This window comes from Athene noctua, chromosome 1 (genome assembly GCF_965140245.1).
Source record: "Athene noctua chromosome 1, bAthNoc1.hap1.1, whole genome shotgun sequence".
NCBI lineage: Eukaryota > Metazoa > Chordata > Aves > Strigiformes > Strigidae > Athene > Athene noctua.
The window spans coordinates 48258807-48273811 of record NC_134037.1 but is presented as its reverse complement, the minus strand read 5'-3'; the positions used below and the strand labels follow the sequence as shown (position 1 = coordinate 48273811).

Genomic DNA, 15005 nt, shown 5'->3' with positions numbered 1-15005 from the left:
AGGTTTCCTATTATTTCATCCATATATGAAGGCTGTATTATCTGTTTCTTAACCTTCATTATCTTAATCTCCCATAAAAGTACATTAGCTGACATAACTTTCTATATACTCTGACTGTGCATGTTATAGAGAACATAACACAATAACATAACATAAAACATTGATATGTTTTAAACAACCTACCAGAAAACATATCAATTACAATATTCTTTTTATAAAACAAGTGAATAACCATTTGTTAGTCTACTTTGTCTTCCATTATTTTCTAGATTTCTAGAAGGAGTATCTTCAAATAACAATAAATTATATTTTTATCAGTTCCTTTCCTAAGAATGTGTTGTATTAAAAGAAGATGATGCTTAAACTCACTCTAAAAGAGACCTACCAACTGTCATTTGCATTTTGAAATTCTCAGTAAAATTTCTTGTTATGAAAGATACTATTATAGCTACATTTATTCTGATAAAGAAGAAGGTAGAACACATCTTGAATCACATAAGCCCAGTTCAGGGAAAAAGATGCTGATACCATCATGTGAAGTTCTAGTTATGCCTGAAGCCCATTACTTCGAACACTTGCAGCACATCAAGACATTTTGTTAAATGGAACTTAAATCTATTTGAAAAGTTTTCTCTCACTTGCTGTTTGTATGACTGACTACAAAGTTTGCATAAGACAAAAAAAAATTGTTTGGTTGCTACTAAAAGAAAGATTATTCAAAAAAAAAAAAAGAGATAACATATACTGCCTATACGATAATGTTATTTTTAAAAAATAAGCTAGCACTTTATATAGAAGTTGTTTAAATATCAGTCCTATTTCTGAAATAACCATTGTGGTCAAAAACTCTTGCCTGTGATGTAAATCAACCTAAACGATTTTCTCAAAAATCTGAAATTCTGTTGAAAGGCAACTAATTTCCAAATAATATATATTTAAAAAAAATAAATTAAGACAACTAGTTATAAAACATGAGCTACAGATATTTTAAAGAGCAGAAGCACTGTAATCCTCTGCAATTCCAGCTCATTATCATAGCAAATATAAAATATTGCACTTAGGAAAGGGCATTTCAGAACTCATAAGGCATCTGAAAATCTGAAAATCTCAGTATACTCATATCTTTTGCCAGCCCTGGTAGAAAATCCTTTTGTGTAACAGCACAATAATCTTCACCAACTGCAAAATACTCCACTAACACCTAGACTAGCCCCTTCCATTTTTCCTCTGAATTTGCTTAGCATAAATATCTCAATTACCTTTACGGTTACACCAAAGCTGATGTTTCCTGGTTTTCAGTGGTCTTAATTTCTGCCAAAGTAGACAAAATGAGCTTTCATGGATTACTTCATCTTCAGAGCTAAATTAACTCTCAAATATAAAAATATAAAAATATTTAATCACTTCATCATCTTCTTGGTTTTTAAAATTATGGTTTAACAGGACAATTCATGGAAGTAAAATCCCTTCTGGCTTTCTACCTATTAACCATATTTGTGAAGTTATCCATGTGGATAAGCTTTTGTGGAAATTGTGTCTCATCACATATGGAAGTAGCAAAGACTTTTCTGTCTCCTCGGGAGTTCCCCTAATTGCTCAACAAAGAACTACACTCTGATCGTCAGCATACCACGGCTCCTTACAATGGAGTTTTGTTGCAGTGTTGTAGTTTTAGGCTACCCAGCTAAGAAAAATTAAACTGTGACAGAAATTGACTTTAATATGATCTACTGATTTACGGTACTCTTAGTCGCACCCAGTAATATTGGCATAATTATGTCCTCTTAAAACAGTAGTGAAAGTAAGTTGCTATGCTACTCACACAGAGGCAGCTCCTCTCTCTAAATGAAGATTTCCCTTACACTAAGAATATTGCTCCACAGCAAACTGAGTTGACATGTTAACAAGTACCATTTCCACATTCTTAGCAGCTGGGGGAGGGGGGCGGGTGTTGAATGCATAAAAGCACGTATATATCCATAGCCTCATTCACACAATTCAGCTTTTCTTTCTTAGGGTAGCAAATCCTGAAATGTTCTCTTTTTTTTTTTTTCTTTTTTTTTTCTTTTTTTTTTCTGTCATGAATATGCTTGACTTTGTGCCATTTTTGCTGAATCTCATAGCTCTTTCTTGAAAATTTTTTGTTTTCATGACCACTGGAAAAATATTCATGAAGATCACACTATGTGAGAAAAAATTCTGCCACCTTCACAGCTCTTTGCTATCCCATGCTCACACTACTTGTCAGGAAGCAGATGGATAGTCCTTACGAGTCCTTCCATCAAAGACCCCTGATGCACCCTCAGGCAATTCTCCTGGTTTATGTTAAAGACAACTCCAGCAAAGGACACTTGCACCCACTTTTTTATTTGTAGGTTGGTTGGTTGTTGGGGTTTTTTTTTCTATTTTTGCTTTTGGGCCACCACAGAGGAAAAATGTATGTGCAAACATTCACACAGGGCTGTACTTATAAGACTATTCCTGCTTAGTTCCTTTGTTCGAGTCACAAAGATACTGTGTCACTCTGAAACGACTGCCAAAAAAAAAAAAAAAAAAAGGGACTTATAATCAAAAGTCCAATAATCTGTTGTTAATAGGGTAGTGAAAACATTGCTGTTTCCTTTTGTAAGTATATAACTAGAGTGAAGCAGATGACAAAGAGCTTTTAATTCTCTGTCCTTATAACCATCAGATGGGTTCTGATGAGTAAGAAACCAGTACATACTACAACTCCAAAGTAGAAAGGATTTTTTTTAATGGTCTATGGTAACAGGGGAAAAAAATGCTCCCAAAAACATGTGTTGTCAACTTTCTTATAAACTAGAAAAAAAGTCAGGAGAGTAAAGGAAAACAATGTGAACAGAAGCTCTTGTGCCCTCAAAACAGTTAAGCACTGCAGTTTTATCCAACTCAGGCACCTTCCCATGAATGAAAAAAAGTGGAAAATGCTCTGAAAAACAGCCCATACTGTTTATATGGTATAGCCTTACCTTAAAGGCAATGTTTAATGAATGTTAATTGTCACAGAATAATACAATTGCAATAGATAAATTTGGAATCTCCAATGTCTAGACACAAAAGGTCACAAATGGGTAATACTGAAGATACCGTGACTAGCTAATGTTGATTTGGTATTTAAATGTGATTTTTCATTGTTTAGATAGGTTTGAAAAGACATTAGGAAATCTGATTTGATGCATTTTTGGACACATTATTCTTAGCCATATCACAGTCACACAGTAAGTTTCTGCAGGCATATTGAATGTCATGAATGATAGAGTCTGCTGAGATCTGAAGAGATAAACCCTAATAACAGTCATATTTTATAGTCTTTCCTTCTCAAGGACATCCAGACAAATACATTCAGCAGTACTGAAAGGAAGTCACATGTATCTTTCACAAATTTCCATTTTCTTTTCTCAGCTGCTTACAGATGAGGCATGCACAGGGCTTACCACTTCCCCTGAACTGACCCCGTGCATGTTTTCCTCAAGTCTAAGAAAAGATCAAACTTGGGCATAAATAGATTATTTACCTATGTTTCTGTTCTTTATGCAAACATTATACTCAATATCCAATAACAAGCAAAGGGACTTAACTGAGCAAATTCTTAGCTTACCAAAATAAATATGTACTTTCTTTTCGGTATTATTGCATAATTTTGACAAGTATCATCTTTATGTTTGGTTTTGACTAAACAGAAAATAAAATCTTACTATTTCCACAGTTGTATATGGCCTTTGTAGTTAAGCAGTGCTTTTTGGTTTCTTTCATTAACCCCTCTCAGTTCCTTTCTGTGTTGTTTGTTCATCACCAGTGGCCTTTAATTCATCTGCATTATTATTCTCAAACCACCCTGCCTATCAACTTTTTTTTTTTTTTACCTTCAAAAAACTGAAGGTAATAGTGCAGTCAGGGATATCTGGGAGCACATCTAAGTAGCTCACTGTCTAAAATAGACCAGCATCTCAAGATATGAAGGTGAGCACCAAAAAACTGCTAGCCAAAAAAAAAAAAAAAAATCACACTGCTCTGAAAATGGACTGACTCAAAAGCATAGTTGTTAAAAATGAGCAAGGCAAGACACACTCCCTCAGTACTTAATATACCTTTCTTTAAAGTGAAGAATTCCACATTTGCCGTCAAATTAGCTATGACCAGACACTGGCCTTACGTTTCCATTTTTCACAGTAATTTTAAAATACTAGCTTCGGAGAGTGAAATATCAAAAGTTATTGCTATATGGGCTAAAAAGAAGCATATACGAGTGCCATATAACACCAGAAACACTAGATTTTTTGAAGCAAGAATATGTAAATATTTTTTTAAATGCATGATTATTAACTGAAAAAGGTAACTGGTGTAGGGTCTTCTTTCAGATTGAATAAAAAAAATGATTTTTTTAGTAAGCCATGAAAACTGCAAACATTGTTGAACAGTAAAATATAATATAAAATATAAACAATAATATTACAAATTAGATTCCTTAAGGTTCAGTCCTGATATTGTTCCTTGTTAAGTAGCACAATATGAAGCGAGAATAATTAATTTTAATGTAATACTCAAATGCAGGCTGATAATTTCTTAAAGGTTCTGTATGATGCTTTTATACAAATTCAATTATTGAAATGCATAAAATGTAAACATACATGTTCCTGTTAACAAATATAAACCCAAAAATTACGATGATGAAACATTTTAAAATAAAATTAATTCCCCTGATTTATTCTATATGATTTTAATTTCCCTAATGTACTTTTTTTAACCTAATTCTTTAATGAATAAGTAACATGGAATTTGTTTTAACGATTTCCTGCCCTGTAGGATAAATGTTGCAGAATAACAATGAAGTTACTGCATTAGAAAATACTTTCCTCTTACAGAATATACAATCTTCATGGTCTTTACTCTTATTTACGTATACTTCTACATAGCACAATGTTTCTGACTGTGTTGCAGTGTTGGATCAGTAAAGCAAGTTGTATTGTTACTACTGAAGTATCTTTAACCAATGTGTATATCCTTTCCAACTTAAAAAAAAGAAAAAAAAAAAGTTGAAATTAATCTCTTTCATGTTATAATAGTACATTGCAAAATATTGTTAATGTCAGTAAGTGAATGACAAATTTAAGTGGAAAAAAGTGTAGTGAAATTTTTAAAGATACTTGGGAAAAAAAAATTTCAAGGAAAGACAGATTCTGTAATGAGTTCCTTAGCTAATATAAATGAGCGCAGATGTTTTGACCAGAAGAGCACTGTGTCATTCAGTGTCGTTATGGACCTAATCATTCATCTTAGGAAGAATATTCTTTCACCAGCTCATCCAGGCAATGACTATACCTAGGATAATCAGATCAATTTCCATGGACTTTAAAATAATTACTGAGTTTTAGCATTAGAAAGAACTAAAACATTCTTTTTCTAAACAGTGTCTTACAATTTACAGCTCTGAGTCTTATTTCATTTTGTACTAACATAAGCCACCAACCTGAACAGAATGTTAGAGTAGGATCAGAAATAAAGTATACTACAAGTTATCTTACTTCAATATTTGATACATAAATTGTAGTTGTGAATAACTACATATAAGAAACTTCATGAAGTACACACAGATTTCCTATAATTTGTGGTGTAAAAATTAAAACACACTAAATCAATTTAGCACTAAACTATCAAGGGCTGTGACTGTATTTCTCTGACAATCTAGGTAGTTGGTATTGACTAGCAATCAAGCACTGACTCTGAAAATATAGGTAAGAACAGAAGATTTGACTGGTCTCCAAGAAAAATAACTGCTTTCTTCAAGGTTTTACAATGTGAACTGTTGTGGCTTAAGATTTTAAATAATTGCTTATATGCTTAAAAAAAAAAAAAGTCACAAATTTGACCATTGCATGCTACAAGACTCAGATTTTCTTGTAAATGTTTCATGCTTACTAGTGTAACTATTTTTATTATGGACTATTCGGTAAGCCGTGTGTTAATTGTGAAACTTTTAAACAACAGCATAAACATGAACTGATTTATACAGCTGATATATGTTTAGCTCCTGAGCCAATTGATATAGGTGGTATATATTTAGCTCCTGGAGGAGGACAAAAGCCCAAATGGATGGCAAGTTCAATTATAAAGTAATCCTTAATAAATTTACCCAGATTATTACCTAATAAGTGCGTATATGCACATGAATGAACATTTTAATAAGTGTTTTAAATTCAGTATCTGTTACCTTATGACAAAAGCACTTTACAGTAACAGCTATTTTTATATTCAGAGAAATGCAACACTTAATTTGAAATATTTTACTAGAGATATAGAGCTAAATGTGAAGATGGCATGCTTTTCCAAAACTGAAGTAGTTCTGCATCTTTTGAAGCAAGCTTGATAAACTTTACTCAATAAACTTCTGTACAGCAGGCAATCAGTGAAATACATATGTTCACAAACAAATCCTTATTTACAGGACTGATTATTATTACTTATTGTGAAAACAAGCACTAGTCATTTGCTGGTGAGTTTTTAGCAGAATGAGCCGTTTCTGTTATAGCAATTTTTGTATTGTAATATCAGGAACAAGCTGTTGAGCCGTTATCATATTTTATCTTTCCCTTGTAAATTTTACTACCTGAGGAAATGAGTTCAGTATGTGGTAATAAACCTCAAAACCTGGGGAGAAAACAAAAATCCCTACTCAATCCACTTCCACTTCCTCCATATTGTTGATGTCACAAAAGTCACGGTTCATCTAGCCTAACTTTTGCCATGGAAGAGTCATCCAGTCTAAACCAACCTTGTCTAATCCTTCTGCCACCTTCACTCTCCAAATACTGCAGAGGAGACCTAAGACTTGGCTTGGACTAGAAGTTTAGTTTTTAGACAGAGATGACACCTTTCAGATTTTTAAATTTTTCATCCAGTTTCCCAGAAAGTTAGAAAATGCTTTCCAAAACGGACAAGAAGAAATAACATTCAAACATAAATTACTCTTTCGGAGAGGTAAGTAACCATTTACGATTTCAGCTATTAAAAAAAAAAAAAAATCACGGAAATAGAGGAAGTGAGGAAAGGGATCAAATGATTCATGGTACAAAAGTTAAAAAAATCATTGTTCTTTCAAAATTATTTTGCCTGCCCATAAAACAACATTACTTTTTCTATTCATCTGTAAAAATACAGTATGGATCATTTAGTACTTTAAAATTTAGCTACACGCATTAAAAATTGATAGTTTATATAATTAGGAAACATCAGAGACACCAAGTGAAATATTATGATTAAAAAAAAAAAAAAAAGTGAAAAAAAACTTCGTACAATGAACTAAAAAACTTGTCAAGTTTCCTGAACAACAGTTCCTGACAGCATAGTAGGTAAGCTCTCCCTGGACTGTTCTTCTGTCAGTGTTACAGAGCCTAATACAAGAATTAGTGACTCTAACAATCAGGGGGGTGTTTATGCTGAAATATTGACAGACATTTTCAACATTCCTAGTTCAACTGACTTTTAAATCCCAGTAACCATTTTCTTTTTTAAAAGAGAGGTTTTAAAGAGTTTAGGAATGGAAATACAAATGTAAAAAACTAGACATTTCACTAATGTGAATGAATGTACTTCGCCAAATATAAAGACCCATAAATGAATTAACCTTCTCATGCCTTCTGATGGTAAACATTGTTATCTAAGCACTACAGTGTAAGCTGTGCTTTAAACAACCCCTACCATAGACACTAGTCACAATACTAGCAGAGAATCTGTCCTTCTATACTCCAGGCAGAAACACCTAGAAATGGAAACACTTTAAAAATAAATTATCTAAAAATGTGTATTTCATTTGAAAGATGTATCAAACAAAGCTACCAAATACACTCCTAAATGAGTTACTGTATTTCAATAGCCTTTTGGAAAGACTACATAAAAATAATGTTCAAGGAAAACTGAATGCAGGCTGGTTCAAATCACTTGCAAATTTTGATCCAAGTGTATCTGCACAAAATTGTAAAAAGAGCAGTCTTGAGTCGTGGGTCACTTCTAATTTTTTCCAGAAAAGAGGAGAAAAAGCTCTGTGGTTTTAATTAGTTAAAAATGACTTTTTAATTAAATTAAAAATACATTTTTTTGAGTTTGTGTTTAGTGCTTTGCGTAATATTACAATACCATCTAGTTTATCCAGAGCTGGCAGATCTCCAATAATTGGAATAATGATCATTACATGTTTGTTCTGTATTCTGCATTACTGAAAGCTTTGGCTGTTTAAAGTGAAGGCACTATATAAACCTAAGACAATTATTACTGTATAATAAAGGAGGCAAAAGACTCGGGGGAGGGAAAGCACAAAATTATAAGTATTAATTTGACAGTGGTCTTTGATTCTCTGTATTCCAATTCAGATGTGACAGCATAATGACATTATGTTATCATATTGTTTAATCTAATCTTCCAACATACATTACAGCATAACATTATAAAAAGCTTATTTGGGAAACATTAATTTGCCTTGCAGATTGAGGAGTATGGAAATAAGGCACCTTCTAGTTTCTCCTTTGCATTATTGACAGAACTTCTAGTAATTGTTCCTCTGAAAGACATTAAAGAGGATGAAGGTTAAAACTCAGAAACAGACAAGGTAAATATATTAAATAGGGGGGGAAAGACCTGCTATTATTTACAATAACCACAAAGTATTTGGGTTTGGGTTTTTTTCTAAATCGAGGGGATTTTCTCTTGTGGAGAAAAAAAAAAAAAAACACACACAAAAAAAAAAAAAAAAAAAAAACCAAACCCAAAACCAACAATTCTAATATTTGAGTTGAGAAAAATCTCTTTTTCTCTGGTTTCTTATCTCCAGTAACAGAAACAATTTCATTCAGCAACCACATTTAAATGGGAGGTATTACTAGAACTTTGTATCACTTCAAAAGACAAGCACCAGTCAGCAGGAAGCGAGTTATACTTCTCAGCATCCAATCTATTGGACAATTGTGTGCAAATCATTTTACAAGGCTATTGGTGTTCCAAACACTGGTGAAAGGATCTGGGGATATTCCAGAAAGCCCACACGGATGAAAGCTTTCTTAACCTACATTAAATCTTGATAATGCAATAATGAGTCTTTTAAAAGGATAATTCTAATTCCCCTATCTAGTGTAATAAAGACTGTATACAGCTAATCTGCTTTGCCCTTTCAATTAAACTCGTCCAGGATGTTCTATGTAGTCAGCACCCTGAATGAGGCATTAAAATTCTCGTTCTGTAGGAGTGGTGTGCAGTGCACCGTTGTTTCTAAATTCCATTAAATCCAAACGGTCTTTATCGCCCCATGACCACTGTGACTTCAATCAGCCAATTTAATTACCTTACAAAATTGTCAGCAGAGGCAGCAAAGAAAAACAGGAAGGGCTGTGACGTTATCAAATTGAAATCTTCCTCTGTGCTATTTAATCTAGACCAGTCAATAACAATGCTTCTCACCTCCTCGCTGCCTTCCCGAGGCTCTTAACCTTACTCTTCTTTCAAAGATTTCTGTTGTTGTTTATAAGACTGATTTTGAACTCCTCTCTGTAAGGATGTTAAAACACTGAAAGCTTCTTGTCCTTGGCAATAAATTTTCATTGGGTCTAAATACTGGAATTACCAAGCCACGGACCTCTGAGGGCTGCCACAACGAGTGTTTATTTTTCAGATTTTCATCGCGTTCTTGATCTGAAGGCTTAGCTTTCCCCGCTAAACCAGATACGTACATTTTCTCATTTCTCTCTTAAATACAGGCAGAAAGGTTACCTCCTTCCACTAAAAGGGTGCCAGTGCAAAATTCAAAGGAAAGAAAGTGCACATCCAGGAGAGCTAATACAGGTCCAGTCTAGGAAATGGTTACCCACCAGGTATTTTTCACTTGAGCTCTTGCCTCTTTCTTTCTTACCCTTTTGCACAGAGCTAACTCTCACTGTTGTTCCATGACTTTGTTGGTTTTGAATGCTACAATGTTAAAATGTTCACCTGAATCCCAGAAATGTGCAGTTCGATACCCGCTGGCAACTGCACAACTAGTGGATGCAATGAGCCGGCCTCTTCTCTGTTTTTGCCACGCTGGATCTTGTAAAAACAATTATATGGAGATAAACTGAGCCAAAGGAGTTCAGCTAAGAAGCATGTCAGATGAAACCCGTGCTAAATCTTCACGGAAAAAAGACTCCAGTGTATAGTCATTCCCCTCTCGGGGTTCCCACAGTGGAGTTGAGAAATTTTGTTTTTCTTCAGTCCCTAAGATTACACGATCATATACAGCTTTGTTTTGCTGTTATTACTATTAGTATTAGTATATTATTATTGGTAATAATAATTATTATTATTATTGGTTTATGGAGTGCAACGGGAAAGTGCTAGGCTTTGCAAGAGTTTGGTGTGGAGTTTCTTTATGGGGGAAAAAAAAAAAAAAAAAAAAAAAGAAAAAAGTCAGTAGTAGGAAATGTTTCCAGTAAGAGTTCAAACCTCTCCCTTTGTTCCTTGAAAAGCGTTCCCATCTCTCTTTTGGCTTTCTTTTGTTTCTAAGATGGAAGAAGACACTCTTCCCACCTCCCACTTCCCATATAGTTCACTGTAACCCACAACGTCCAGCTCCTTTCCTCATCTGTTTGAAGTCAGGCAACTCCAAAAAGTCGAGACTACAGACGTGGGCCTCTGTTTTTCTTTACTCTTCTTTTTGTATGTGCTGAAGAAAATAAAATCTCTCACAAAGTGGGGAAACACTTACTAGGCCAGTGGGCCCTCTGCGGTGGAGGTCTTTAGTGTTTCACCACTCTTTCACGAATAATGAGTTACCTGAGAGAGAATGAGAAAACGCAATGGCCAAACCGCTTTCACCTTCCAGCCACCGGTCCCTCTTCACACCTTTGCTGTAGGAAGGATGAATTGCTCACGGCACCAGAGACAAGGCCCGAAACGGGCAATTTCAATAAAAGAAAGGTATTTTAGAGTGCTCCAGACTTCAAAGAGCTGGCATTCATGCCCCGTGTGGGGATAAGAAAAGAAGGGTTTTAAACAGCCTTGGGCAAGGGAAGGGGTGGATTTCTGGCAACAACAGGTGAGCAGTTACTGACGGTTAACAGTTCTTAATGACTTGTTAATTCAGCCTTCAGGGGTAAAGTGACTCCAGAGGGGTAAAGGCAGAAGCTGGGGAGCCTACGGAAAGGCGGGGGGGGGACCGGCCGGAGCTGGGGTCGGAGAGGGGGCTGGGCTGGGGGTCTGCCGGGCTACCGGGTGTTTCTGGGGAGCTCCTGCCCTGGGGCTGCTCTTACACAGGAGCAGTGAGTCGGAAAGCCACGAAACGTGATCCCCGATAACGGAACGGATCTGCCGGCGGTCACGTATTTTGGCTTTTGTACAGTGCCAAGTGATAAGGAAAATATTTCCATCACACTTAGCACAGAGGAGAGACGAATACTAGGCTGCCGCTTTTCTCCCTCGTCAAGCTGGGACCTGTCCTTTTATCCGCAGCCATGGTTTAGGACTGTTCCCATTTGAAACCCCCGAGCGCCGCGGGCACAAGCCTCATCCTCAGCGTGTCCTGGGCTTGCTTAGGGGGAGCGGTTCAGAAAGGGCCAGGGAGGCAGCTTGGACGCACCCCTCAGGAAGAAGCTAGGTGGCATTTAGGAAGGGCACCTGATGTGATGCCTCAAGACCACGTTGCCCTACTCAGCAGCAGCAGGCGGGCGTCCAGATGCCCGAGTGAGTGTCGCTGGGGAGGGACTTGTGTCTTCGCACCAGCCTCTCCCCGTGCTGCTCCATAAGGCGCGGGCAAAAATAACCCCCGCGTTTGACAGGTAACCCAGGCGCCTCGACTTCCCTGTGTGGTTGCTAAAAGGTAGCTTGAGAGCGAGAAAAAGAGAGAGAAAGGACATGCTGGCTAGTCCCAACAATGAGAGGAGCCGTGGGAAGGACAATGCGAATCCATGGTGGTTAATTTGCACAGGAGAAATGAGGGGGCTGGAGCTCTGGCAGGCTTCGAGCTCTCCCCTGTTGCCATAGCGCTGCTGGCTGAGGAAGAAGAGCGGGGGCTGGCAGGCTGCCTTCTGGAGGGAATCTCCTCAGCTCTCCCTTCTCCTCGGGAAGGACTCCACGGGAAGGCACCGGCATCCCGTCCTCCTGGTCGCAAGGACATCCCGAAAGGACAGATAGCAAGGGAAGCCGGAGGGGGCGGCTGGGATTCCCCTCTCAGAAATAACCAAAGCTTTTCCACAGCTCCCTCCCTGCTCCTTCCCTCCTCCCCGCCATGCCCCACGCAGAGGCAGCGATGTTAGCCTCCGGGGATAGCGCGGGAGTTCTCTTGCGGTCAGGGACAGACTCACCCCACACCTGGACTAGACTAAATCCAGACTCCCTGGAACAGAGATGTGCAACAGGCCAGGCTGAGCAGGGCAAAAGTCTTCCTCGCTTCCTCTTACGTCTAACATTTTCCATACCAAACTAAACTCCCTACCTACTTCTAAGCCTCAGAGATGGGTTGGAGACCATTCTTTTGAAAGACAAGAAAAAGCATGCGGTGTTTCAGAAGTGGACTCGTACTTCGCTGCTACAAACAATGGAGTGAGCACAACCCGTTGACGGAGCGTGTGACCGGGGGGCAACTGGGGAGGGCAGTTAGCATGTGTGATCATGTCACTGGGAGCCGGAGTCCCGCTGCACCACCCGTCAGTCTCGGCATTATTTATTATTCCAATCGGTACCAAAACGCTGCTCTCCAGAGATGTCTCTATAGGTACACTGGACTAACAATTCAGAGAGAATGTTAATCTAAAGGAGGAAAGATCACCTTTTGCTAATGGTACGGTCAGGAAGATGTTTGTTTACATAGCTACCCTTGAAAGTAATTCAGACTCACAGAGACGGACCCTCGGCACCGATTATGAATCCCGGTTGGTGGAAGGACAAACAGCCGAACAGTGCCAATTCCAGGCAGCCCCAGCACTAATTTTACGGCCATGATTACGGATCAAACTGAACGCAAAAGAAACCCCGCAATGATATACCGACCCGTTTAGCCATGTCCAAAGAAACAAGCATTCCTGAAGACGGTTGCTAAGAGCAACGTGCCTTAAGCACCACCTTTAGACCAGATGGAAGCAGAAAATAAGTACTACTAGGAATTCAACACACGAGATGGGTAACAGCCTGGTGACTTTTTGATCATTACCCACTTTCCCCTCCACGTAAAAGTGTGTGCGGGGGGCGGAATTTAAACAGAATTAGATACAAACCAAAGCGCTGCTCCCAGGCGAAGACAAGAGCTCTCAGTGCCCCACAGAAACGGATGTAGCGGCTGCCACAGCTTGTCGCGGCCAGCGCGAGTGCGGGAGATCCGTGCTCCCTGCCTCCCTCCCTCCAGTCACGCTGTCGGAAGGCGAGGGGGACGGGGGAGGGCTTCGGACCTGTCCCCTCCGCCGCTCCCCGCCGCGGATGGCCCCGGAGGACTGGCCGGGGCCGCGCAGCCCCCCTCGGACCTGCGGTTAACTTTCGTCTCCCTCCTGCCCTTCCCTGCTTCTGTAGGGAGTGCAGCGGCTGAAATTTCTCCCTCACTTGCTCGTACACAGGGACACACGCGCGCGTACACAAGTAGAGCTGTTTAGTTTCGCGGTCCAGCTGGGCTAGTCTTTAAACTGTAAAACAGCTCTACTCTCCTTGAAATTTCATTCCGATCTTTTACTTTTCTCTTTTTCTTTTTTTTTTCTTTATTTTTTTTGGCGGAGGAGGGGGAGGGGGGCTCACAACTTTCCTCGCATCGAAAAGCTGTGGTTTTGAAACATATCGCAAAGGCTCTTCCACGACCACCGCTCAAAATATAAATCATCTCTTCTCTAACCTTAAACGCCACTGAAGTGGTGAAGTGGCAAGCCACTCGGCAGACGCTCCAAGGGAAATCAGTCCAAAGGTCTCAAATCTCAGCGTCGCGCCCACACGGGATCAGGTCGGGCGGACCAGAGACAGGCGGCCGAAACTTAACTACTAGTTGACAGATTTTTAACTGATCAAGCACCGCATTAGCCATGCTTTTCACTACTATGGAAACAGAAAGGGTACATTACGAGGAAGCCACGCAAGCTGCGCAGAGCCTTAGGCAAACGCGTTTGCCAGTCATTTTTCTCTCTATTGTTATTATAATTATCATCATCATCGTGCCGTTACTACGGCTACAATGAGCTGCAGCGGCAGAAAAAACACACAGCAATTCATCCCTCCGGATGCAAAATAAAGAGGGACTTCGGCGCCTGACTCCGGTAGCACGTCCCAGCTCTCCCCCTGCACCCCCTTCTGAGTCAATCCTACGCATATCGCATTCAGGCTTAAACCCACAATGAAAAAAGTGTCGGGAAATCTTACCAAATCTTAATACATGTGTGGTTCCTTGAGAATATCCAATCCACAGTAAGCAAAGAAGGAGTCTAATGGTGCATCTGAAGACTGAATTAGTTACAATAGGGGAAATAATCTTCATGATGTTTCTATGCACACAAGCGCTGCCTTACTTCCCCCTTCTAAGCCGTCAGGTTTCCCGGTAGGGTGAGAATGAGGATACGTAAACTGATGGCCCTCAGACACGATCACGGCATGGTCACAGAGAGAGGAGAGAGTCTACGCTTCCCAAACCCATTAGCAATCCCTGCATGTTCTTCATTCACTGCGCCAAGGAGCAACCTTCAACTGCAAGGAATGGTGGGACATCCATGTTAGTCGGGGGAGAATCCTTGAGAAATCCAAACACACACAATGTCCAGCCGAGTAAACCTGGGAGGCAAGAAAGGAGGAAAATCAATAGGTAATCCAGCTCGAGAAATCGCTGAGGTATCGCCACATAGCGAGAGTCAATGAGCACCAGCCGTTTCAGTGCCGAAGCTTTTGCCGTGCTCCCATTCTACTGCACTGCTGCACAGCTTCTGACGCGAAGCCAAGATTAAGTGAGAGAAATTGAGATAGCTCTTCTCTTCTTAAGGCTGCCTGCCAGGCAGCCTTCCCCATTT

General features: G+C 39.2%; 1 protein-coding gene across 1 annotated transcript in view; it reads right to left on the bottom strand.

Moving 5' to 3' along the window:
* The window catches only part of GRIK2 (glutamate ionotropic receptor kainate type subunit 2), a 439062-nt gene extending 424323 nt beyond the window's left edge, over positions 1–14739 (bottom strand). The window contains exon 1 of the mRNA XM_074923172.1: positions 14368–14739. Coding sequence (XP_074779273.1) covers positions 14368–14482 — 115 coding nt within the window. The 5' untranslated portion in view covers positions 14483–14739. The remainder of the gene's footprint in view (positions 1–14367) is intronic.
* Positions 14740–15005: the final 266 nt, after the last annotated feature.